General features: G+C 41.6%; 1 protein-coding gene across 1 annotated transcript in view; it reads left to right on the forward strand.

Moving 5' to 3' along the window:
- malrd1 (MAM and LDL receptor class A domain containing 1) overlaps positions 1 to 20,502 on the forward strand; it is a 55,229-nt gene extending 34,727 nt beyond the window's left edge. The window contains exons 22-33 of the mRNA XM_030079563.1: positions 2,036 to 2,164; positions 3,918 to 4,079; positions 6,381 to 6,538; positions 7,609 to 7,810; positions 9,249 to 9,527; positions 12,837 to 12,962; positions 14,454 to 14,520; positions 17,024 to 17,115; positions 17,293 to 17,389; positions 18,051 to 18,111; positions 20,174 to 20,281; positions 20,404 to 20,502. Coding sequence (XP_029935423.1) covers positions 2,036 to 2,164; positions 3,918 to 4,079; positions 6,381 to 6,538; positions 7,609 to 7,810; positions 9,249 to 9,527; positions 12,837 to 12,962; positions 14,454 to 14,520; positions 17,024 to 17,115; positions 17,293 to 17,389; positions 18,051 to 18,111; positions 20,174 to 20,281; positions 20,404 to 20,502 — 1,580 coding nt within the window. The remainder of the gene's footprint in view (positions 1 to 2,035; positions 2,165 to 3,917; positions 4,080 to 6,380; positions 6,539 to 7,608; positions 7,811 to 9,248; positions 9,528 to 12,836; positions 12,963 to 14,453; positions 14,521 to 17,023; positions 17,116 to 17,292; positions 17,390 to 18,050; positions 18,112 to 20,173; positions 20,282 to 20,403) is intronic.
- The last annotated feature ends 7,478 nt before the right edge of the window (positions 20,503 to 27,980 follow it).

A 27,980-nucleotide genomic window follows, 5' to 3' on the forward strand; every position in this document is an offset into this window, starting at 1 on the left:
CGAACTTGTTTTCTCTTTAATTAAAAGTGTCTTCAGTTTGGTTAAACACAGAAACTTCAGAGAACAATATGAATGCCTGTAGAAACCATCACAAACTCGTTTCTCCACACTCAGCTTTTCTCCACATAGCAGCTCATAACTAACTTTTGCCAGAAAAAGCTGTTAGAATGTCCTCAGTCTTCTCTTTGAAGCCCACAGAACGCATGAGCAGATGCTGTTTTTGTAAATGGGAGATTAAAATGTCAGAAGTAGAGTAAAGATTGATCATCAGTAAGTGAAACTGTAAGCCTCATGTCTTCTCTAAATCCCGGGTTTCTCAGACCATCTGAATAAATAATGACACCAATAACAAAACCCTGGAAAGTGCATCAAACCTGTGAAAATCTTTGGGGAATAAACATCAAAAGCATTGCGTATCACCACAGGCCACGGTTGCATAATGTGGATTAAATGAGATTAAACCACTCTCTCTTTCTCTCTCTCTCTCTCTCTCTCTCTCTCTCTCTCTCTCTCTCTCTCTCTCTTTCTCTCTCTATCTCACTGTCTCTTGCACGATCTTGTTTCGTCTTAGTATACTTTCATTAATCTTCACAATAGAAAGATATCGTTTAGCTGTGAAATTGTTTCACAATCTTGTCAGATGATAGCTTTGGGTATGAAATTGATTCTGTCACTAGCGCATTGAATATAGTAACAGAGAAAGAGATGGAGAGGGAGCAAGTATGTTTTAGATGTGCGACTGATGACAGTGGCTGACAGATGTTGTTAGATGGTAATTTCAAAGGCAGATGTTCCACATTAAGCACGGCGTGGGACAAGGCCGGACACTGACAGTTTTCCAGGCTTTTCTGCAGCACAAACACACAAACATGCAAGCCCAGACCGATTTATTGGATTACAGATAAAACAGACCAATATCTGCCTTTTTTTTTTTAATACTGGACATTGGCGCCTCCATGTCTTCCCCATATGAAAGAGGTTATTTTCTAGCTAATTTAAAAAAAAAAAGATTTTTAATATTAATTGACAGAGTCTCTCTCTCTTTTTTTTAAGTTTCCCATTTTGTAAATTTAAACATTTAATGAGAAAGAGATTTACTTTGGTGGTAGTTTTTTTTTTTTCTCTTTTATTGCCTATTTTGTTTTTAGTCATTTTTTAATTTAAAGGTGCCGAATATTGGCACAAAATATCGGCTATCAGTTGGAGAACCAGTATCGGCTGAACTACTAAAAACACAATTTGCTGACCTACCGAGAGGTTGGGACAAAGATCAAAACAGACACACAGGCATGCATACAAAAACTGACGAGCAGACACAATGTCTGTCCAAAAATGAATGATGAAAACACACATGCCTTCCATTAAACTTTATATTCAAATGCACACTTGAATGGATTTCCAGTTTCTTCGGTGATGATACTAACCCTGCTGATCTCTTGACATGCAGTCCTACTCTTTGCCAGCTCCATTATTTAATACCTTTGTCTGTGTACTATGAAGTATACACAAGCAAGCGTGTGCATGCACATACACAGACATATACACACCAACATGTACATGCACGCATGCACACAAACACACACACACACACAGGTATACTGTGTACTCTCTCTGATCCACCGGTTCCCTTTTTCTTCTTCTCTGTTGTCTGCTGTCTCAAACAAGGCAAAGCTGGAGGAGGGGGCTTTGATTCCACTGTCATCCCTTTGTCTGCTTTTGTTTACTGTCTTCTCTGCTTCTCCCATCCTTTGGTGCAGAGCAGAGGAGGACTGTGTGTTTTAATATACGCAGTTATTCATGGCAACATTTTCTCTGATGTCAGTTCATAAGAAAACTTTGATCCATTTGAATGGAAGGGGGAGATAAGTTCCTGTCTGATGGGTCAGTCTTAAAGAAAATTAAATGAGATTAGATCACCCATGGAACAGTAAGAACAATATATGGCTCATGCGCTGAATGATAATTTCCTCCGGTGTGTTACCGCACATTGTTCCCTCTCAGATCTGTTGTTGTTGTGTGTGTGTGTGTGTTTTAGGTGCTGTGGTTCCAGGGAGTTGTCCTGCAGTCACAGACTTTGTGTGCCAGAGTGGCCAGTGCATCGAGTCCCACCTGGTGTGTGACAACAAGGCCGACTGCGCTGATGAATCTGACGAGATAGACTGCAGTGAGTAGAGATGGAAAAATCAGCATCGGTAACACACCGTGCCTGTGCAGGCTATTTCATGGGCTCTGAAAGCATTTCAAGTGGCAACAACGCAATTCACGGTGAAGTTCCTGGAACCTGATTTAGACCCTACTCGGGAGGTAATACTAAAATCTGAGCTACAGGAACATTTAGGAGTCGTCTTGATCGGTCTAAGCAGTGACTCAGCAACATTTCCACAAGCTCTATCAGAGGACTCCAACACAAAGCAGCCAGTGAAAAAACAAAACAAAAGGCAAAACATTGTAAACTGCAAGTTGTACTAACCGGTGCATGTCCTGATCAGTATTTGGGGAAAATAAAGTATCTACCTTGAATTTCTTGTGTGCACACTTTAACAAGCAACATACTGGGAATACTGGGGTGCTGCCATTGTCCCAGGGCAGTGAACACGATGTGACAGGAAAACAGTCTCCTGACACCAGCTCTACCAGCATAGCAGTGGCTTGTCTCCCACAGGCAGAACTGAGGGGAGCCGCCGCCTGTTCATGGGAGAAAAACATTGTAAAAAGTGTCAAAGGCTGATACAATCTGTCAACAAGCGGGGTTACAATAGGTTAGTTAAATGGCCAGACGCTTTAAGACTGTTTTGATGTGACTGACTCAGCTTTTAATTGACGTTTTACAGGATTCAGTGGAATCTTGACTCGACTGTTAAAGACACTGATCTATAACAGTAAACAAAATACTAGGAAAAAAATCACTGCATTTGGGAGAGGAGGGCAGTGCAGAGCCAAAACAGTGGAGAAAAATAAAGTAAGACTACATCAGGATCATGCTCGAGGCATAACCTATCCTTTGCAGTTGGCTCTCCATGTAGTGGAAGAGGAAACAAAAGGCAAAAGTCCCAGGTTAAAGACAGTTCCAGGTTCACCCTTTACAATAGAAAAAGGCCAAAAAAAAACAAGTATTGTATCCAACAGGAATGATGCCCATTTCCCGTCCATGCCTCTTGCTTTCTTGGTGCCTGTGTTTGTCCGTCAATCACACTGTCAGATTTGCAAAAAAGCTTCTTATCACCTTGGTGCTTATGCTGCATTCACGTCATGTAGGAGAGATCTGAATTATAACTTGACAAGTTCAGAGTGTGCATGCATTTGTTCAGATTGTTGTGGACCTGTCACAGCTAACAACAACACAGATTTACAAACTAATAGCAAATGCTACAGTTAATGCCACTCTGTTATATGGGCTGAATAAATGTGTATAAAAGTGTAGAGAAGCTTATTTATGCTGTCTGTGGACCTTTAACAAATATTATTACTGGCGACACTTCTGTGATGAACTGGATGCTTGTCAAAATCTTCCATGTTGATAACATCATGTGACATAAGGGGCAAGTAGAAAATCCTGAGTTTTCCGAGTAGTAAATGTGACCAGGGAGTGGATCTCAGTGTGTTTTTTTTTTTTTTTTCTTTTTTTCCCAAGAAGGAAGCTCATATTTACAGTTGTAATACAAGATCAGGTCTAGTCCATTTATGTGTAATGAACTGTAATACTAAACTGGCCTGTAAGGAATGTTTCTGCCCGCCATCAAAATGACCAGATGTAGACTTGGTGTTTCCTTAAAGTTTTGCTCCATCAAAAAACCTCACTCCTGTGTTTTCTGCTGTAATAACACATTTCAAAGTGTCCTATATTTCCCAAAAATGCTGCCTCACTGGGAAACCTTCTCCTTGCAAATGATATAGACCCTCTCTCTCTCTCACTTCAGGCCACACAGTGAGCTTGCCAGGTGCCTGTGACTTCAACATGCCGGAGGACCAATGGGAAGAGACCTGCCAGCTTTCTCAAGACACTGACGATGACTGTGATTGGAGGATAGCTCGGGCGGGTGAGACTCCAGGAACTGGACCCCACAGCGACCACAGCCCAGGTCAGTTCAGCTCTACTGAGCAGGTTGTAGTCACGTGGAGCCGAGCAGTCCTAGACCTGTATGCAAATCTTTGTATACAGGCGATTAACTAACAATTTATCCTGGATTCTGAATGAGTTGCATGGATGCCAAAATTACAAAGGACATTGCAGACCTTCATCTTTTTGTAACTTTGTAGTTTTCTTTTGTAGATTGCTGTATGGTGTGTGTCTGCAACTCTTGTGTTCGTCCTTGGTCTGCTGTCCGGTGAAAAGAGATTTTTCATCACAAAGAGAAAGAAAGAGAGGGAAAGAGAGAGAGAGGGAGAGAGGGAGAATAAACAATACAGAGCCAGGTCAAAGAGTCACCTGAGTCCATTATATTTCAGTTTGGAAAAATACCACACAGAATGCAATCGCCTACGGTGAATTAAAGATCCAAGGCAATGAGAGGATTTCTGAGCAGGATATTCAGCATTCTTGTCCTTATTGGGAACGTTAAGGGGTGTTTACGGTTGTTTGTCTTGGGACAGAGGTGATGTACAGCTGACATTTCGCTTAATTTCAGATTGACCGTGAACATAAGGGCAGTGTAGTGTTTTCCTAAGAATGACAGGCACCTATCAAATCACTCCTGCTGGTCAATAATGTAACTCTCAATCCTCCTTCTCCTATTGGCTGTTGCTGGGCTGCAAAGTCCCTGCCCACTTCTGAGTGGCTGGGACAAACAGTTTATTGATCAGAGAGATGAATCTGAACACAGCACACTGTGTCATAGAGCGAGCTTATGATTTCTCCACAGAGCAGATCAATATGCCTGGCCATCCGTAACGCTGCCACACACACCACACACACACACACAAACACACACGCACACTCACACACACACACACACACACGCACCTCTCATGGGTGAGAGGTGCACAGGACTCAAGTGGGTAGTAGACTTCATTTTTAACAGATGATGTCAACATCTGAATGAGCAACACATGCTTACACAGTGTTTTGGAGGAAAAAAGCTGTTGTTGTGACTATATACATTTATTTGAATGAATGCACATGCCCTGTTTTGCATTCCCTGAAGACAGAAACTTAAACCCGGAGATAAAGAATACAGTGTTGTGGGTGGGAATACAGCTTGGTGTGCACTGTGGATTGCGATGGACCTAAATCCCCTTTAGCTCATGTGGAAAACTCCCACTTTGTTCTGGCATCGCCCGGGTAGTGTCTCATCTCCAAGACCAGCAGAGCTGAAGAATCCTCTCTGCAGTGCTTGGCTGCAGGCTACAGCATTTTCCAACAACACAAATACTGTCTTCCATCCAAATGTTTTGTATATTGGAACCAACAGAACAAAGCTAGAGGATTTCTGCTCTCAAATAATGCTAAACATGGTTGAGCGTGGTTAAGTGAGGGTTCTGCTGAGCATGCTGTTATCTCTGGAAAACGGATGCACCAGTATGTTTTTCTGAGGCCAATAGCCAGTATCTAGTATCTTCCCACCTACAACATACTGATACAACACCGATCCCAAAACCAATATGCATTTTTGTCAGAATCAGCCAAATATCAGCAGTAGGTTCAGATCACAGGACTGCGGGACACAAACTTCATGTTGCCCCCCCACCTCCACCAAGCTCACACAGAGTGAAATGATGCATACAGCGTGTGCACAAACAAAACTAGATGGACTGAAAAACATCGCCTAAAAGAAATGAAAATGGGGAGACAGTTTTCTTCTCTTGTCTCTTCCGACACTGCATGGAAAAAAAAAAAAAAGCAGACCTTAAACAAACCTTAAAGTTCTTCCTTACTGGCTTCTACATTTTCTTATCACATTCATTCTCATTTTCATATAAATGTACTTAACATATGATAACAAAGCAGAACAGCTGTAGAGCAGTTGTGTCAAAGTAATTTAGATATGCATGTCTGTGATGACACAATTCTTTAATATTTGTCTTTATTTTCCCATTTGCTCTCTAACTCTCCATTATATAGTAACAGTATGTCTAGACGTGTGTGTGATACTGATTGCCTACCCATAACATCACAAGTAAGATTTGTCTGGGCCTGTGTGATGTTTAATGCATCAACTTTGCATTTAAGATTTCTTCTTAAAATGCAAACTACCCAGATAATGAATAATCGGGTCTCTGTGATGCGGGATCCCAGGAGTCTGGTGTACCCGGTCCATAATCCTGTTCAGAATGACAGTAAAAATAATGATGCACTGATACCAATATCACTTTAGAAGCTAATGTAAAACATGTCTGATCCTCTCTTGATGCTGAATGGTGACTTACTGCGTTTATCTCCACAGGCGGTGGGGGGGGCTTCCTGTATCTGTACTCTGCTATTCAGAGGGAGGGTGACGTTGCCAAGGTGACAACCAAGAGACCTTTCCCAGCCAGCATCGGCCTGTGCCACCTGCACTTCTGGTTTTACATGCACGGCTCTGACAGGATTGGCACACTAAAGGTAACACGTGATTCAACACCAGCCATGTTGCCATAAGTGATTTAAAAGATAATGCCGTTTAGTTTGTTTCCATTTGTCCAGGTTAGCCATCTCCTTAAATTATTCCCGGTGGTATCTGCGCCGTCAGCACAGTTTGAGTTGTTTTCCAGTATTACGCCTCAGAAGAAACTGTATTGCTGAGACTATGGCTGGCACACTGCTAAAGCCAAACTGCTGCCATTTATTCCTTTACACGGTTTTCATAGACTTGAAAATTGTTTGAGCTAGATAATCCATCATACTAACATAAAGCCTTAACTGCTTTTGTCAAAGTTTCTGGTTTTATTGTTATTACGTTCTGCCTGAGTTGAGTGTTTCCATATCAATACGCTGCACTCTGCTTACTGTCAGTCACCTGACACCCACAGCAAGAAATGGAAGCCTCTGTGTGGAAATAATCCCTCACAGACACGTCGCTGTACAAACTTTACCTTTAGGGTGTTTTGTTAGCCAGCACAGCAGTTAATTTCCAAACGATGAAAAGCAAAATGTTATGAAAACCTAACTACGTGCAGCATGCATTGCAAAATTATTCGTAATAATGGCCTTAATGTGCAGAATACATCCATTCAACACAGCCGATTTCCAAATTGCTTTACAATCAGTGTGGATAAAAAGAGAAAGGCAAATCAATAAAACACAGGAAATGAGGCAAACAGTAATACAACAAATATGGTAAAGATAAATAAAAGGTAAAATAAATATTTCCAGCCATAACAACAATATACACAAATAACAAACTTGGTATTGGCACTTAAAGATGAATACAAGTCAACGGTCACAAAATGCTTTATGATAACAGTGCAATTTTAGAAGTGATTTAAGTGATGATAGTGTTTAAGCTCTATTCTATTTGGAGAATGAAAATTAGAAATGGTACTTCTTCTTGACAAAACATTAAACTTTTGACAAATCATCACAGTTGGATGAAACATGTTGAATGAGACACATTCAAACGACACCAAAGCAAAATGTCCGTTTATGACGCCAAACATTTTCCTGTATCTTCTGCATCTCCTCATGTTCGTCAGGTCTACACCGTTGGACCCAGCGGCACCAGTCTGCTGATGTGGGCAGCCAGCGGAAACCATGGCAACCAGTGGACATATGCTAATGTCATCCTGTCGAACACAGCACCTTTCAGGGTGACCTTCCAGGCAGAAGTGGGGGGAGACATGTGGACGGACATCGCTCTGGACGACGTCTCCTACACCGCAGAGTGTATAGTCGGAGGTAAGCCTTTCAAGTCTGACTTTTCAAATTTTGCCTTTTCTCGTTGCCCTTCCACTGCTATTGTGGTTTTGTTCTTCTCCACTCCTCCTCTCCTCCCGACACCGTCCCTGTTGATCATGCAATTTCCCCCAATTTCCTCCTTCCTTTTTTCTCTTTTCCCCTTTCCCTGTCCACCTCCATCCATGTTCCTTCCGTCCTCTCCTCTATAAACTGCATAGAGCCTCGGGGAGACCATATTGAGTTAATGGAGCCTGTTGGCCTGTAGGCCCACATAAATTCACAGTGGAGACTGGGTCAGCGCCGAGGGACAGCAGAAAGCGCAATGGGGGGGGGAAAGCAATTACATTTATATTGTGTTGTTTCCACACTACCACCCCTTCATTTTCCCTCCTTCCCTTAAATGTTCCTGTGACTTACTTTCCCAAGAGCCACCTAGAGCCACCCTCACCCTGCACAAGGACTGGAAGCATACTTATCCATGTTCACACCATCTGCACGCAGAGGTTTAGATTTACAAGAAGAGTACGCCCCAAAAATGAAAACGTCATCATCACTTTACTTTATCTCGGTAAAACAAGCCTATAAATGACCATTTTTGCTCTTTTTGGAAGTTTAAAGAGGCAGGTCTTATTCTCAGTCATTTTGGCTTGTGACCCCTTAATACAAAACATAGATCCTATTATAAAATTGAATAGCTACAATAGTTTTCAGTCAGGACCATTTTAGTGAAGGAAATCTTTATCGCCATCTGCAGTAAAATATATTTGGCAGAGTGGCTCTGTTCTGGGACCTCCCTGCCCTCCCATGAGCCTACATGGAAGGCTTCAAGCAGGGTTAGGGTTAGCAGCAGCAGAACCCCACAGGGTACAGAACAGGGCAAACTTCAATGACAGAGGCAATGACATTGATTAAGTCAGACACAGCATGTAAAGGAGGAGCTGGGGTGGAGGTTCAGAGGTTGCAGAAGAGCTTGCACGGGGATCAGCAGGAGTAGGCAGGCTGAAGCAGCCTCAGGTTCCCTGTATGAGATTTGCCAATTGAATGCATAGAGGGAAATCAGCTGAGCCATCAGCTGATGTGGGCTGGTTTGAGATCAGCTGCTATCAGCTGATGTAGGCTGGGACCGTGAGCTGAACTTGACTTTGTGGCCTGCCTGAACACACTGTGCAGTTTCAGTTTTTTTTCCTTTTCCATAAATCATGTCATGTCATGATGTCATGAGCTTTAGAAGACTGATACAGAGCTGCACTAGCAAATTCACTGTTTGTTATGTTGGGATACAAACTTCACTGGTGGTTCAGCTGACATGAGGGCGAATAGAAAATGACCAAATTTTCATTTATTCCTTCAATAGGACAGGAGGTGTGTGTGTGAAGTTCTCTGTGTGTGTGAGTCTCTCATGTCAATGTCCATGGTGATGTTGGTGTGTTTCCCCCAGGTCCAGTGACCCCACAGCCTCTGACGTGCGGTGTGTACCAGTACCAGTGTCTGTACTCCTTCCAGTGTGTCCCACTGAGCTGGCGGTGTGACGGGGAGCCCGACTGTGCCGACCACTCCGATGAAGAGTACTGTCCGACCGCGGTACCTGGCACCCTTCCTCCTCAGGGCCTCTGTCACCCTGACCAGTACCAGTGTTCAGACAACCGTTGCCTCCCCTCCATTTTGCGTTGCGACGGCGTCCCTGACTGCGTCAAGGGAGAGGATGAGTACAGATGTCGTAAGTGTGTGTATGTGTGAATGTGTGTATGTGCCAGTGTGCAAGGGGTGAGTAATGTGCAATATCTCTGCACAGGGAAATATTTCCAAACATTCTCAACACTGTTGCCATTATTGTATAAAGTCACAATGACATGACAAGTTGCTTCCCTAATTTGATGCATTTCCTGCTCAAAGAGAACAGAGGTCTTTTGCAACCACATGACTTTTTCCGTGATATTACCCACAAGCACTGCCTGTGACCCTCTGTAGCCAGGCAGTGGTATTAAAGTAACAGACATGGGATGGAGGTTAACAAAGGGCAGTTGTCAGATTATCTGGAAGCCCCTATAAAGGAGAGGCATAGCCAGAAAATTGAAAAAATGTGATGGAATTAATCCATACGCAATGAAAATGAGCAATTTCTTCTGGGAAATGAAAGATTTTCCAGCTGCTGAGTACACGGATATAGCAAACTACCGTCCTGGTAACCTCATTATCCACACAATACCAGATGAAAGGGTGCATTTTTTTTTCGTGTGTGGCTGGGTTAAATTTTGGAAATGAAGGTGATGAAAGATAACTGGCATCTGATTTTCCTAAGTTGAGTTAGAGATGTTTGATTTTTTTTTTTTTTTTTTTTTTTTTGGTCAAACTGTATTACTTAGCTGCTGTGTATAGTCCGGGAGTCATGGTGTTGAGCCTGGTTTTGCCGGGTGAAGCTTTTTTCTCTGTTGATTCTTGTAGCTTAGGGTTACCTCCTCAAAATACAGGGGGATGCCCGTTGGGTAACCAAAGCACCAAAACCCCAGACAAATAGGGATGTATGAGCTTTCATATAAAATACTCAAATCAGATGTGTCAAATTTGCTTCCTTTACTCATGAAGGGGGTCACGTACAATGTTTTTTGATTACAAATGCATTAATATTAACCCTTACCCTTTTGATATCCTTTGAGCATTTTCAGATATTAACCTCTTTACGCCTGAAGCGCCCTGGGAAATCATGGTTTTGTACGGCTCTGCTGAAGTTTCTGCATACAGGCACACAGGGCAGAGGTGGTTTGGGGTGTGGTAAAAGCTGACTGACTGGCAAGGAGGAACTGGGTAGTGCATGGTTTTTATTTCGTGTGTAACTGTGTTCTTATTGTTGTATTATTTTGAAATCATTTTGTAACCATGCCCAGGGTTTTCCCAACTGCTCATCATGTGACACGTGGCTGAGTGCCACAAAGTCAGTCTGAGATTTTCAAGAGTCAGCACTTAACATACTGGGTACAAACTCACAGTATCGTGGTTGTAATTCCTTTCAAGAGTTGATAGAATCTCCAGTTTTAGAGTCAAAATCTGCCTGTTTTAGAAAATAATTTGACACAGAAGGAATCATGGCTCGAACATGAGCCTGGTCTCAGAATGTTGCTAAAAATGAGACCTTTCATCTGCCAGAACTTGTTTTAACCAGCCACCTGTCCCACATGGTGATAAGAGCCTTGAAAGTTTTCCCAAAAAGCCACTTTTTCAAGTTTTCTCTGATGAATTATCAGAAAACATATGACACACGCAGGATACCAATGCTTGTTTCTATTCCCCTGTGTCATAGACATTAAACTGGTGCTCAAAGTTGGTTACAGAAAAAAAAATTCCTGTTGAAGAAAAAGCAGATTTTGGCTTCACACCTAGGATGGATGTAAAATTAATTTGGTTGCAGTTTTTTTCAACAGAGCTCAAATGTGTTTTTCAGCCCTGAATGTGGCATTCTTTATCAGGAATGAAGGTATGGGTGCTCTAAATTGCTAGAAAAAAACAATGTGCATTGAAAAAAAAAATACATTTGAACCTATCCGTATGTACTTTGAGGACGTGTAACTCAGAAAATATTGATACTATGAATGTGCCTGTCTTCAATGAATATGCAAAAGATATAGAAGAATAAAAAACAACTGATTCTGAGGGAGTATTTTAATAACATGTAGAATTGCAAGGCACATTACACTTAGATGAAATGGTTACAAAATAATATAATAAGAAGAATATAGTTACACATGAAATAAAATTCATGTGTTACTCCTAGTTCCTGTTGGCCTTTTAATCAGTCAGCTTTTACCACACACCAAACCACCTCTGCCCTGTATGCCTGAATGCAGAAACTTCAGCAGGAACGTACAAAATCATGATTTCCCAGGGGGCTTCAGGCACAAAGGGGTTAATATCTGAGAATGCTCAAAGGATATCACAAGGCAAAGGGTTAATAAATGCATTTGTAATTTAAAAAAAAAAAAAAACATTATACGTGACCCCCTTCATGAGTATTTTGTCAAATTTGTTAAATTTGATTTGAGTATTTTATATGAAAGCTCATAAATCGCTGTTTGTCTAGGGTTTTGGTACTTTGGGTGTGAAGGGGTTAATATCTGAAAATACTCAAGGGATATCACCGGGCACCCTCCTGTATTTTGAAAAGGTAAGCCTAAGCTACAAGAATCAGCAGGGGGAAAAAAACATGGCAAAATTAGGCTCAAGAAAAAAAACAAAACAAAAAAACAACACGGACTAGTACGGTTCATTTTGCATAACATATATTTTGCTGTTATTTTTACAGGTCAAAATTCTCAGATGTTAGGAAATGAAAATGTTTAACATGCACCTCTCAGAAAACATGCAAACATGGGCATGCTCTGACTCCACTCACGAACAAAAGAGGCAAATTTAAAAGTGATTTCTCACAGTAATATTTTGTGATTTCCTGGCATTTATCCCATTTGTGTTATTGTAACTTTGGTACATGATTAACCCGATGTATGACATTTTGTTGTCTAATTTAACGATACTTGCTCGGCCTTCCTGACCACCATCACCACTGTAAGTATAGAGGATGTGCTGGTCAGGATATAACATGGGAAGGAGCCACTGAAGAGCGTAAATCAATGGTATGTCAGTCAGGGAGGGAGTGGTTGTTATATTTGATAGAAGGAGGTGGAGCTGCTGGTTTGTTGTGTGATGGTGTGGTGTAAATTTTTATGTACATACCCTGGTACAGCATGAGGTAACCATTAAAGGTCGGCTGCACTGTTTTCCAGGAAGTAAATGTAATGGGATTTTGATGGAAAAGAACAAGAACACAAAAAATAATGGCATTTATTGTTAAAGAGGAATATAATATAGTATGGGATATTAGCTAACAAGATGAATAAGGATTTTTTTATTTCTTGTCTCATTTTTCGTGCACTTTTAAATAACTGTTAGTCAACCATGGCTGCACAACATGAACCTTCTCCATTTTACCACCCTTCCTCTGTTTCTGCGTTTCCAATTCTCTCATTTTCCGCCCCAGCTCTGCTGCAGTGTGAGCTGGGTGAACTGGTGTGTGAAGGGTCTTCTGCTTGTATCCCGCTCTGGAAGCGTTGTGACCACTCCGCCGACTGCCCGCCTTTCCAGTCAGACGAGTCCAGCTGCCATGGTAACGTGCTTTTTGCTTTTACTTCACTTCGCCTCATCAGCTATTTTGTCATTAACTGCGCTCTGTGTCATGGTTTCCTGACCTTGAAGCACACACACGCACACACGCACACACACACACACAAGTCATCACACACCAGCTTCATGATACACTCTGAGCCTGTGTGAGCTGCACATGGCTACTGGGAGTCGTAAACATCTGTAACTCTTCTGCTTCTTCATCCAAGTCCATCTGTGCCTTTAAGCTCCACTTCCACTTATGACCACATTTTCAAATATTTAAAAATTTATTTAAAAAAAAAGCAATCCACCTCACTCAAAATACTTCCCTAATGAAAGCTTGGTCTAATAAATGCTGCTGTATATGCTCAAGTATCAGGTGTGTTGAAATTAGAGTGTGCGGTATTTTGTTGTCAAAGTATGCCTCAATAATTTATTCAGCCGTGGTCAAGTGGAATTTGGATCGGTGCTTCTCATAAAAAACAGAGAGGTTGTGAAGCAAGGCAGGATAAGATACATCACTAATATCTCAAAAATGTAATTTAATTAAAGTAAAGTGTTCCTTCACATTCTTCTCTCAGATTTTGGCCACTTTGTCAGCGATTTTGAGAAAAACAAAAAGAACAGATTTAGAACGCTACACTAACTTGTTAAGTTGGGCATTTTTTTCAGTGTACTTGAATGTGTACTTTTTTTTTTCTTTTTTTTTTTTTTCTCTATTTTTTGCACCCTTATATGACACATGGTGAGTTTTGACTGAAGCACTGCCAAAACTGAAACTCCTCTCCGCTCGGTGCCAGCTTCAGCAGCAACTCTGAGGACATTTTCAAGTATGCCTAGTTCGTCTTCAAAGCGCACCACAAAGGTGCCAAAACCCATTAAACCCCCACTTTTCCTGCATCTTCACGAATAAGACCAAACCCGCAATTTAGTATACTTTCACTGCCAGCCCACAATTGCTTTATCAACGGCTGAACATGCTGCCAGGGTTTTCATAATGATGTTTGGAGCATTATGACTGTTTAACAAGCAATCTGATCACCTTTAAAACATACATGCAAGAGCAGCAGTCACCAGATGCACAGTGGACAAGACACGAGGAAATAGATATAATGGAGGGCAGCTCTGTCCGGGGTTTTATGTGCATTCTGACACTGTCTGAAGAGGTTAATGGATGAGGCACTCCAGAGTCCACCATTTGCCCAGTGGCAATATAATTCCCTGTCGTATTTTGAGAATTCATGCTCGGATGGCAGAGCGGCAGCATGCCTGAGTGTTTCTCCCTCTCTCTCTCATCAGAGGAGTGGATGATGGCTGGTGTGTGTGGAGAGGAGGAGAGGGGAAAAGCGACTCAGTGGCTGAAATGGATCTGACGCTTTTATTGCGCTCCTTCTGATGGGAACGACCATCTGCCCACCCCAATCAGCGATTTATGCTTGATGGCATTGTTGTGTGAATAAAAAAAAAAAAAAATTGTGTTGTGTCTTTACAGAATGTCCTCCGATGTACTGCCTGGATCATGGCTCATGCTTCGTGAACAGACACGGGCCCAGCTGCATGTGAGTTGAAAAACAACTGGCTTAGGGCTGCATGATATTGTTTAAAAAAAAAAAGAAAAAAAAAAAAAGAAAAGTTGCACATAATTTGACAGATGTTGCGATTGAGGTGCTAAAGAATCAGGCAAATGAGGATAATGTGTTTTTTGCTGGGGTCTGCTCCAAACTATTATGTTTCTTTTACATCTAAAGAATATGATTTGTCACATACAGTCAGCTTTAACCTTTATCAAAAAATTTTAGCTATCCATACTGCGATTTAATTTCAATTTTGCTTAATTGTGCAGCCCTAAACTGGATACATATGAACATATATCTGTAAGCACATGGACTAATGCACACTCATAAACATGCACAAACAAACAAAGACAAATGCCCTGTCTCTCCTCCTTCCCTGAATCCCCTTTTTTCTTTCTCTGTGTGACTTAAAACATGGAAATCCCATCAGTCTTGTGTCTTTTCCTGGAAAAGACACGCTCTACAAACCATGGGGGAATCTGCTTATCCCCCACAGCTTTAAACAGGGTGGTTCTGCCTTCATTTATCCACCACACATCAGCGCAGTGTTTCCAGGAATCACTCTTGGATCCTGCTGGTCAATATTTAAACACGCCCTCCAATATCAATGGCCCCAGTGTTGGTAGGCCACAAAAAACTCTATATATTAGATTAATCCTCTGAATTTGAGGCAGAAGCTGCGAGGGCTGCTGTGGTTGACACGAACAAACCCATAGGACTGTCTTCCTTTCCAAACACGTTGGAGGCAGACACTTTGGTTGCACTTGTGAAGGCTCTTCAAAATACTATATGAATGTCGATGCCTGCATCAGCAGTTTGGTATGTCCGCAATGAGACTTTCCATTATAAAGGCAAGAATGAAATTGCTGCTGTGTCTGCTAATGTCATTATGGGCCCACGAGTCCTCTCGGAGAGTTTCCCATTTCTCCATGTACATGATAAAGGCTTGTTTTCCCACTAGGATGCGTGTGAGCTGAAGGCTTGGGCTGGTAAGGATACCTGTCCTCTAAAGTCACATGACTAATGTGCACAATGAGCCAACTTAACCTTTTCCCACAATGCAGATGGAATGTAACATTAGAATGCAAACACACTGTCTCCAAAAATGCTGCAGCAGGAAAACAGTTTTTAAAAAAAATTTGCCTTTCTTCAATGTGCCAAAATCTGTGGTGGTGATATTTCAGAGCAAACGCTGCCTGTCCCTCACCTTCATTCTCTCATTCAGTCTCTCCCTCTTTGATTCCCTCCCTCATTTATTTGCCTGTCGAACATTCCCCCCTGCAGCGCCACCACCGCTCCCAGCTCTCATTATGTAACAGGACTTTACCCCTGTCATTCACTGTGGAGCGTGGCGTGGAGCTCCTGCTGCAGCTCCACTGCTGATAACAGACTGCTGTAGTGGAGCCTGAGGTGTTGGAGGGCACCTCTGGCTCTGTATTTACATCACGTTCCTCCACTCTGCTGAGCAGGATCCACCAGGGAGCCCGGCCAGAGACGGCCCACAGCCCTGGCCAGACTGTCACACAATATGTACCCCGACCCCTCCTGAATGATAATGACACAGCCCGACTTCACCGTGAGCTGCGCGTCTCACGATGCAAAGTCCAATTTGCTTGGAAATTGTGCTGATTTTGAACAGATGTTGATTTGGAGCACAGTCACTGTTTGGGAGAGGGACTTTCTCTCTCAGAGATGGAGCTTTCCAGAAAGCCCAAGCAAATTGTCTGAATGGATGCATGAATCTGTGTTTCCATGCTGGGCGTCCAGTAGAGAAACCTTGATCTGTGTGTCTAGCCAGTGGCTTTCTTTGGAAATGGTGTGAGTCAGAGATTGTTATTGTCTCAAAACAAGAAAAATCTGTCAGTGGGGGAAATAGCTCCACTAGCAATTTAAAGCAGAGGAAAATAGGTTCACTACTATCACAAAAATGGCACTTAAATCAATATAACTCTTGAAACAAGTTAATTTGCATTTTTAGCTCAGATTTTGACTAATTTTTCCATTGTTCCAGAAGAGCAAAAACAAAATTTTAGTGCTTATTACTAAATAAAGGACTTCCTGAGATGGATTTTTTTGAGTTTGTTCATTTCTCTATATTTTTTTTACACCCTAATATGACACAGAGTGAGTTTTGACTGAAGTGTTGCCAAAACTAAAATTCATGTGCACTCAGCGCCAAATTTGGCAATAACTCTTAGGAAGTTTTCAAGCATGGCTATTTTGTCTTCAAAGCAGACCTGGATGATTTTCCTTGGAAATACAGTCTGAGAGAATGTGTGTGCACATGTGTGTGTGTGTGTGTGTGTGTGTGTGTGTGTGTGTGTGCTGAGGCTAACAGTGATAGTATGGTGCCATGCAGAAGCACCTGTGTGCATGTGTTCAGCCAAGACACATGCGACTCCTTCATCAGTGTTAAAAATCATAAAGCATGTTGTAGCTGTGGGCCGTTTGTCGTTTTCTTTGCAAACAATCAGATTTGTCTCTCTAGGTGCTATCCCGGATGGACCGGCAACCGTTGCCATGTGCGGGAGAAGCCATCACCCTCCACCCTGTCACCCCACCTAGAGGACACACAGCTGGGTAATAAAGAGGAGTACTCCCTCCTTTCCCCACCCCCCTCCTTTTTACTCCATAAAACTGTCTCACCTGAATTTATTTGCTGTATGCCTGCACACCCTGTTAATGCCTCTGCAGTTCATTAAATATACTTCTGTGTTCTCTATGCAAGTCTATTGAATTCAACTCACTCTTATTCAGATGCTGTCTACGCCGGCATCGCCATAGGGCTGGTCCTGCTGGTCGCTGGAATCGCTGTCTGCACTTTGTATTTATACACAAAGAAATGCAACTTTATGTAAGTCCTGGTTAGAAGTATGCTGTTGGTACAGTAACTAATGATGATGGTGATGGTAATAGTACTACTTAATATATCCTCCAGCAATTTAGCCTCTATAAATGTTATGCTATTGTCTTTTGGGGATGCATCCTTAAAAAAAACAGGATGCATCCCCAATAATCATTAAATTGTGAGAGTTTGTCTTTAAAGACGCCCTAGAAAAAGAAATGGTTCATCTCAGGGGGCTATCCTTTAATAAAGTTAGTAAGGATAAGTCGAAAAATGATCATAATCACAGGAAATTTTACTTCCCTAGCTCCCCTTTGCACATAAAATGTAGCTCAAACTGTTTTTACAAGAAAAAGAGGAAAACTTAAAAATATGCAAAATAAAAACAGTTCAACAAGCAGAGAAACAGTTGTGATAAACCAATAAACTGAAATAAAAGAACAGACCGTATACATTTTTTATATTTAAAGTTTTAACTCAGCTTCTCTCATTTATTTATAGAAGGTCTTTCTCAGTTGGAGAGTGTAGTTTTGAAAAAAAAAAAAAAAGAAGGCCACTGCAATATCCGTTAAACTGTGATTTGGTCCGTCTAACAGGCCCGCAGTGATATGATGATGATTATGATGATAATGATGATGATGGTGATGAGTGCGTTTGCTGGCTTCCACAGAAAGCGCGGCCCGATGGACTATGGGGTGATGGATGACGCGTCGTCTGACCGGAGAGCAGAGGTCAGTGCACAGAGACGTCCAATCAATCATCAGCGAATCGCAGCCTGACAGCATTAAATTTCTCAACGATACAAATCTTGTTATTCCACCGTTCGGTTTAGATATTATTCAATAACTGGCCTGAACTGTGCACGAGGTCAGATCGGTCAGAGAGCGATCGCCAGGCCCCTCTTCTAGATTGCATTTTTTATTTAAGGTTATTGATTTTGTGTGTGAGGTATGCAGGTGTGTGAGTTTGCGGCTGTGTGCGTTTGTGTTAGTGAGTGCATGTGGGGGGGCTTTTGGTGTTTTTTTTTTAGCTCTCAGTGTTCTTTCAACTATCAGTGAAAAGGAGCTCAGCAGGGGAGGAGATACAATCACAGTTATTTCATTGGAGAAATGGTTGTTGTGTGTGTGTGTGTGTGTGTGTGTGTGTGTGTGTTTGTGTGTTTGTGTCAAGGAAAGAGTGAGTGATTGAATACACGTGAGGGTGTACACAGATGGATGTGCACCAAGTAATTCAACAATAAAAGAGAAAATGATACTGAAAGCCAACTCATAGCTTTGATGATGTGGGTCATTGTGGCTTTAATGATGCTGTTAGTGTGTGTGTGTGTGTGTGTGTGTGTGTGTGTGTGTGTGTGAGAGAGAGAGAGAGAGGGAGAATGTGTACATGGCTGTATGTTTGTATCCAATTCAGAAATGCAATATCCTAACACATTTTAAAAAATATATATTAATATGTATCCATATGGTCAATTTTATTTTGAAAATTATGTTTTGCATATTATCTAGATACATATGGTGTTAGCAAAAAATATACATCAATGCAAAAATGTAAAATAAATAAATAAATGAATACATGAATAAATAAAAATCTCCGTCTCAGCAGATCACGTAGTCTCATATTCAGTAGAGCTTATTTTTCTAAAAAGAAGTGGAAAAAAATCTGATAGTGGGATGAGATTCTTTCTCTTGTATCCAGTGCTAGTCAACTTTTTTCCACAATTTTCTTAAATCAAGTGTCATTTTCCAGGTCCCAGTGGGCTGATGTGCCTCATTCTGCCTTGTTTCAACATTATTTATCCTGAAATAAGTGAAACTGCACTGGAAACAAGTGGGATTATCTCATCGCACTGGCAGATTTCTTGTTTGAAGAAAAACAAAGTTTTAACACAGAATATGAGACTAAATTACTTGGTCAAATCATATGACAGACATATCAACAGATGCTTCGACATATTCCTAGATTTATGGTGTTAGACACTTACACACAAATACACACAAACAAATATATCAGGGTTACCACGCATCCTGCAAAACATGGAAATGTATCGACTAGTTTTCCAGCAATGGGAAACACTCAGGAACATTTAAAAATTGATCAAACGTTCTTGAAATACTTGTAAATTCTTGGAAAATTCAGATGAGATTACATATTCAAATATGTTCCTCAGCTCACATTTCGTATTTTTAGCTACTAGTGCCTCGTTTCAGTTCCCATTCACACCCAGCTATCATGGTTTGTCGTTCTGCTGTCACATGTGTATTTGTTTATTTTGAATCATTCTAAGATGATGATCTGTCATCAACAGCTAGCATGCATATAAGTCATTGAAAAATCCTGAAAAATGATTCCCTTAAAATAGTGGGAACCCTGTTTATGTATGTGCAGTATGTCAGTATGCTCTATATCTGTGCTGGCATGTGTGTACATGTGTACTCGCATGTGTGTGATTGCCACTGAGGCCGCCGCTATATATAGAGAGGTGTAGGTGTGAACTGGTGTCTCCATAACACGATTCACATCTACACCCACTTAACCAAATGGTGGAAATAGTCTCATATGAAACAGAGATAGCAGATGATTATTCCTGCTGGGAGAGATGATGAAATGTTTTATTGAGGTTAGAGGCATAATTAGAAATGTATAGCAGGTCAATTTGAATTTAATTGTGCCTGCATTTCATGCGCTCTCGAACATTAAGGCTCGTCTATTTTTAGGCCCATGCTCACAATCGTCAGGCTTGGTTTCCTCTTTGACTCGTGTAGTATTTCTCCCCCTCCCCTCACCCCCTTTCAGATCCCATCTCTGGATGAAAGGGCCAGCACTTGCCCCGGTGTTAACCCCGGGAGGAGTGATGCTGCTGGGCTTCCCATCAGCGTCTATCCCTGGAGGAGGGACGTGGAGGTATAGTATCTCTACTCAGCCCTACCACCATTACTCTAATTATCTGTCCAGATGTCAGTAACGTGATGTATTTTGTGTGATTTGTGTGTGTGTGTGTGTGTGTGTGTGTGTGTCCACAACAGAGTTCACCCTGGAAAGATTCCAAGCTGTCCTTTGCCAACCCCTTGTACCATTATCCCCCTGATGCTAATGGAGCTGACTGTCACAGCTCTAAAGCATGAAGAGGAAAACAATGGACTTACCATATTGGCGGTGCTGCAGCAGACCTGGCTAAACAGTATTTGCAGACTCTTAATGTAGTTCGCCTCAGCCCGCTAAGGTGCTACAATAGAAGGAAAATGGAAGCTGAAACATTTGCAAGGAAGTGTTTGAATTGAATTTTGATTGTCCAAGTCTGGACTGGACAAACCAAGTCCTATTTGAGACCAAAATACAGTAGGCAATAAAGTATATATCTTTCCAAGTGATCTGTTTTATGGAGGGTGAACAGAAATATAGTTGTATCTGCAGGAGCTCTGTACTGTTCCCTTAAACATCCAACCAATCAGATCAGGGAAATTGACTGTTTAATGTATATTGGGCTCAGAACCCTTACATACATAAGTTTCTCTAGCTGAAATCCTTAATTGTTTGTGGCTATGGGGAAAAAAATAAACAAAAAATACCCATTTTTATAGCTATGAAAAAAAAAATCAGTAAAACTGAGTATTATTTTCTAGCCCCTTGTATTGATATGTACGGTTTATACACTACAGTTTAGTGCACTGTGTTAACTAAATGCATTGTGTTTAATTAAATTTTAATAAACCAGAATGGAAATTTTCAGTTAAATTGTTTTGACTCAGTTTGCCACAACATTTATCATAGATTGTACAATTTATCAGTTTTCCCAGACATTATGCTGTAGGTTGTATTTTAAGCTCTACTTACACATATTCACAAAATTCTGTAGAGTATCGTAATGTATGGTGAAACAAATTGCATTGTGACCCATGTATCATGATGCATATTGTATTAATGTGAGGTCTTTACCTTTATCCATCCCTTTTGAAATATTTTAGATAAAAGAAAAGCTTGAGTCAACATTTAGTAGTGGCCTTGACCAAAACAAACAGGATGACAATGATTTGAATCTTTATGAGAAAACTTGAATGTTTAGGAGGAGATTAGGATTATGTCTTAGTCATCCATGCTGATGGTTACTAATAATTGATACAGTTTCAGAAGATATTTTGTAACACATTTTTGACACAAGTTATCTGTCTAACTTGCTAATCCTGCTTTGTGGAATATTCCCCAGATGCCTGTGCTGAAGTAACATGATGCTTTCACATGCAGGAACTGTTGTGTATCTTCCTTGGCGCTGGTAAAATTAGAAAACAGCCCAATTCAATTAGTACAAAGAGTTCCACTGAACATAAGGAAGCTGGAGTGCCAGCTTCTTTAATAATGCTTCTCAGTTCTCACAAGAGCAAATAAAATGGTTTGCTGCTGTTTTATTTGCACTCGGCGAAAATTAAAACGTGTTACATGTCAGCATCGCGGCTGCTTGGATTGTGCTGTGGGCTGACTCTCAAAGTCTATCAACTTCGCAGCACAGGTGTATTATAAACATCACAGTAAATCCGCTCTGTTGTTATGAATTTAATGAAGGTTCAGTCGTGGTCTCTTAAGCTGTGCCTCATTGGGCATGCCACTATAATTGGCCTTTTCATATTTGACACTCAAGTGGATCTGGATGCAAATGATTTACAAGGCCAGGCGAAGTGTACACAATCACTCGTCCCATTTTGACAACTGAAAATTTATGACATTATGCATTTTCTGACATTTACTACACCGTCCAGCATTAAATCTTTTAATCATTCGTATTGTTTTATGGTGCCATGTTTTTCTCTATTAGGCTTCTTCACATGCTCTGCAGATGACAACAAAATGCCTCTACTTCAATTCAGATACCAGCGCTCTCTGTCAGAGGCTTCAGTGGCACACAAGTGTGTAACAAACGAGCAACTAACTCTGCAGTGGTCCTGCCCCAAGGTTCCAGTTGGTTCCTCTTTGTCCCACATGTCAAATAGGAACCAAAAAATCAACTGGAACTGGACCCTCGCTGAACGGAAGCTCTAAAGTTGCTGTGTTTTAGCGCCAAAGAAGTGACACTGCTGCAGGAGAAAGGGGACTCACTGATCAGCTCAAAGGGAGTCTGAAATATATGTGATCAACATCATGTTTTCTGTTGCATTGTAGAATATCTGCTATGACATGTCTCATTTTAATGGTGTACATTCATAGTATTTCCCCAAATTACAAGATGATGTTTATATCTCCAGAAAACTGTTACAGCTCGAATAGTTTCTGGCATACTTCTATCTGAGAGTCAGCAGTGCTTCTTTATGGTTGAGTCAGTTTGATAATCTCTCTTTGACAGACTCTATGATTTTTTAAAATTTTTATTTCAAGTAGTTTTTCTTGTGGTCTGTTTCTTGATATACTTTTACTCGTGTGGCGTTTATAGGGAGTGGAAGCAATGATCCATAGAGTTATATTTCACTTGTATGAGCATCCCATTCATAACAAATGTCAGCTAAATCTATTGGTTCCAGCCTACTAGAGTGTTCTCCCTTTTTACTTACTTGCTGAGCCTTTGTGCTCGGTCCAAGACACATTTTCATTTCTTCCTCCATTATCAGTTCACATTCTGCCCTGTAACTCCTGAATCTTGAGTTTTTGGATTCCAGGTGACTTAGGTGACTGTAATGCCATTGCTGTTTACTCTTCTGCTTCATCACTGTAAATTATTCGCTGAGTGTTTAGGTCTAGTGTAGCTTGAAGATTTATCAAATGGCCACTGGATCAATTTCAGCCCTTGAGCTGCTCTACCATTTTATTGTTTATTGCCTCAGCCTCATTTTGGCTCGCTGCCTTCTGCTCTATGAGACTCTTGGTGTAAAATTTGGCAAGCGAGACAGTCCTTACCCATTCAGCCTCTTCATCATCTGTTTGAATATCTCTCCAATCATCAGTCTGGAATTAAAGGATTTGTTTATAATTGACCTTTCTGATTAAGGAAAAGCCCAAATGTGGAATGCCCAATGTTCCCTCAACCTTAGATTCAGCCAGGATTAGGGTTAGAATGTGGAAGTGGTTGTAACAAGATATTAAGTTCTTATAACTTTTTTTTTAATAACTCACATAAACAAATAATAAAAATGTTTTTTTTTTCATAAAACATCTTAATCTAAATTTATATCCTTCTTTACATAATTGATTAAATTGACAAATACATACTAATTTGTCAAGCGTTTTGACCATTAGGTGAGTTAGGAAAGGGAACATAGGGCTGAGACAACATAGACCTGAGGGAACATAGACCTAAGGGAACAGCTAGGGGGAATATAGAGCTGACAGAACACAGGGCTAACCTGAGGGAACATGAGGCTGAAGGAACAAACTAGACCTGAGGGAACATATACATGAGGGAACATGGGGCTAAGGGAACATAGACCTTAGGGAACAGCTAGGGGGGGGATATATAGCTGAGGGAACATAGAGCTGAGGGAACATGGGGCTCAAGGAACAATATAGAACTGAGGGAACATAGAGCGGAGGGAAGACAGACTTTAAGGAACACTGGGCTAAGGGAACAAAATAGAGCTGAGGGAACAGAGGGTTATGGGAACATAAAGCTCAGGGAACATACACTTAAGGGAACATGGTCAGGGGATGTTGTCCTGCTTGTTGAGAACTTGTGGGTATGTAAAGCCCTTTGAGACTGTACACAAACTGAATTGTAATGTTTAATTTAATAACTGTAGGCAGTATGATTATGAGTGATTAACATCCTGCTCTCTCTCTCGCTCTCTCTCTCTCTCTCTCTCTCTCTCTCTCTGAATTACCAAAAGTCACCAACTCAGCACCCTCTGCATCAAAGTTTGTTTGTCTCACCCCAGTGACATTTGACCTAACAAAACAACAATCAGTGGCCTACACAACAACCCTCACCCCATCCCCCTAAAGACACACACACACACAATGCCACCTTCCATATGCCTTGCCTAGCTTGCACACTCACATGATGGACCGCTGACTGAGAATGTGCAGCCATCGGGGTTTTCCCTGGTGTTTCTCCCTGTCTGTTTTTGTCCGGACAGAACAGTGTGTCTCTGGTAGCTTCGTTATTCATTCTGCTCAATAGCCTGCAGGAGAGCTAGTGCTGTGGAAGCCACCAGCCATTGTCTTTGTGTTGTTGATGCCTCTCCATAAAGCAGCGTTAGTCAGCTTTTCTCACTGGTGCTATTGTTGTTAATGTTTTGTTAATGACGGAGCAGAGTCCATCTAAAGGTCACTGTTTTGTTTACGCGCTGCTTTACTCCAAGAGGCCGCTGTGGTGAAAATGCTCCCCAAGAATTTGGCAATGGCAGCCTTGAAGGACTTAGATGTATGGAGCCTTCTCTCTGAATAACTGTACGCAGCTGGCTCCCACATCATTAGCATAACTATTTAGCTGAATATGTTTCCCCACCCTGGGCTGTCAACCTGCTACCACAGCACTCAGGCCAATTTCCTTTCCTTGCACTGTGCTGTATCAGGGGACTGAGGTTACCCAACCAGGCCAATCAGGTCAAGGTGAAATTTGCTCCTGTGCCTTGTAATGACACCTCAGAATTGGCTCTCTCATCCTCTGTGGGTGAGTGAAGACATAGATGGCCTGTTTCTTCCATCTGTATTCAGTGAGTGTGGATGCCTATCAGCTCAGGGGGCCATCCTCTGGCTGTTAACTTTCTCCTACTTTCTCCTAGTTTCCAGAAAAACACCACAGGTCTTTGGCTCTGCAGAAGCTGCAGAAACAGGATACTGCTGGACTGCGATCGATTGGATCTCTTGGGGTTTTTGGGCTGTAAGAATGTGAAAGGTTCTTAGTTTGTTTTATGCGCACTTTGACTGCCTACAGTGTTGTGTAGTAAAGGTTAATTTTTTTCTTGAGAGAAACGGTAACTGTGCTTTATGCGCTGTGTGTAACCAATTACACTCTATTCTGCCGTGCGGTAAATATTGAACTGTCTAATGCTCCACTGCATTCTCTCATTGTCCCTTGATGCTTGATTAACTTTCTAAATACAAGACAGAGAAGTCAATACATCATCAAACAGTGCTTAATGAATGAGATTTTAAAGTTTATTATTTACTGTTTGCTCCATGAGGTATACAAATGAGACCTGACAAAATGATTGAATACAGGGAAATGGCCTTTGCAGGGCAGTTTGTTTTGCCGTGGGTTGAAAATACAATTAATTGCTCATGGGAGATTGATCAATTTATGAGCAGAGGAAGGCATGTTTTTTCAGCTCAGTAGTTTACTTATGTGAGTGAGGGGGCAATCTATATCACCATTCTGTGCTCAATTAGTTGCGCGACATGCAGATTTTCGACATTTGTGTGAATTTTGAGGTGTGATTCAGGCCATAGGCGAGCCTGGCCTATTGTGGGTTTTCAGTTTGAGATGCTCTGGGAAAAAAATATTAATACTAAAAACAAAAACATGACAACCTGTCCTTCTGTGTGTCACCGGTTACACCCCTCTCATATAATGTTTTGGAAAACACCAGAAATTTTCCAGGTTGCATCTGTTTCCAGTGAAGGTGAAATGTTAGTCTGCTTTCAGTCCTGGCTAATACTGTTGTGAGTCGGAACAGCTAATAGTCTGCAGGCGACGTTATAACGGAAAAGAAAGGAACAGAGCTGACCTTGTTCTTCTTAGTGGCTAACCGTTACTAACTTGTTTTACTGCGACTGTTACTGTAGCCGTGTTCGACTGCCACACGGTCCCTTTGTTCTCTGTTTATTAAGCAGCCAAGCATCATAAATGCTGCGGTGAAACGCAGCTCTGCAACTCAACAAGTGGGACCCAATTCCAGACATAAGCAGACTTTGGAAAATTTACACTTGCCACTACCCTCAAACCTAAGGGCCCTTGATGTTGCTGAAAGCCTCCCATTTCGTTTTACTGCTAATTTTGTCAGACGTTTTGATGCTGTTGAAGGTCACCCTGGGGAGGCTGAGTGTGGCGTGGTCTCCAGCCAAGCAAAAGTTCAGGGAATGCGATCCTGCTTGCTTCACAGGAAAGGAGTGAGAGGCAGAAGCTGCAGAGGAAGAGAAAGGCTTAGGGAGAGAGTGAGAGTGACACACAGAGAGAGAGAGAGAGAGTTTAGAGAAAAAGTGAAAGATGGGCTTTTGGAAAGATGGATAGAGAAAAGAGATTTTGAGTGTGGTCATCTGAGGCAACCAGACTAGCCGACACTGTGGCTTCCTTTTTCGAGAGCTGCAGACTGGGAAGCTGGGACCACTGTGTTTCAGCTACTGTGATGATTAAACTCCTTGTAGAGAGAAATGATTTGCAAAGAGAGAAGTGAAAACAAGGGGGTTTGGAAGTGTGTGTGTGTGTGTGTTTGGGGTGGGCTGCTTTCTCAGCAGTAGAGATACTGCCTCTGGCCTAGCAAGCGTCTTGGCACCAGATTCTAGCTTGGGTGGCCACATTGTCAGGGACTAAATCACATTTCCTCCAGGCCTCAGAGAGAATTCAGTTCTGTTATTGCAATGCAGACTCTGATTGAAATATGCTTTATAGCCCAAATGGCCTGGGTACATGTGTCCACGAGCTCTTTTTATGAGTGAAATACATCACTGACCAGCTTATTTTTCATTTTTTTTTATCTGAGATTGTTTGTGTTTCCTGTAGACATTTGATATATGCCCCTTTGGGTGCACAAGGGGCAAGCTGATTGAATCAAGCTGGAGGTGTTTCAGATTTATGTGAGAAATTGGATCTGACACTATCATGGGTATGCGCTGTCAGCAGATATTTATTTGGGTCTTACGATCGTAACAGTCTCCCAGAGCCGTTTTAGAAGGAAGTGAAAGAAAATCATCGAAAAACAGACCATCAGCCACTTCTGTTTCTGAATTCAGATGAGAAGTTTTCGCTCAATTCACAACACCCCGTTCTCGAGACGGGAGAGCTCGTCCCCGGGTCATCTTGCAAATCCAAAGTGAAGCTCATGCACCGCTCGCCTCTCCAAGTGACACTGTCGCTGTCACACATGCTTAACTGGGCCTGGCACAAAGCACCAGCTGCATTCATTTAGTACAACCCTCTGTCCTCCAGAAACAAATCCCCTTACCACGGCCGCACCCACTTTGTTGGCAGCCTGCTTCGTCACTCTGTTAAGATAATGGGACAGATGTAGATTTGCTCTGTGATTCTGGGTGGCCAGTGGAGATAATCAAGGTAATGACTAATTACTGACAAAGCTATGGAAGTAATTGCTTGCTATTGATTAGTTTCCATCTGGGGGTTCATGTTGTGAGACATCCATCCCATATTTGTATTGTTGGATTTAAATGACATTCTCTGACTTTGATTACTTTGAAAAATATTGGCAAAGTAAAACCATACGGCCAAGAGAAATGTTGCCTATACCAATGCTATATCTGTGTTTTCATGTACGGCGGCCAAATAAATTATAAAAGGAGTCCTTTATGAAAAGATTTCTTCTCCTTGTTAAGCTTTTCCATGACTGTGGTGCAGTTGTGCAGCTCTGAATTCCCAAAGTGAGTGTCTTAATTGGAACATGCATGTGGTCCAAGTTGTCCTTCCTGTGCAAAACGAGAGCCAGCCAATGAGGAAGAAAAAAAAAAGAAT

The sequence above is a fragment of the Myripristis murdjan genome, chromosome 20 (assembly GCF_902150065.1).
Source record: "Myripristis murdjan chromosome 20, fMyrMur1.1, whole genome shotgun sequence".
NCBI classification, from domain to species: domain Eukaryota; kingdom Metazoa; phylum Chordata; class Actinopteri; order Holocentriformes; family Holocentridae; genus Myripristis; species Myripristis murdjan.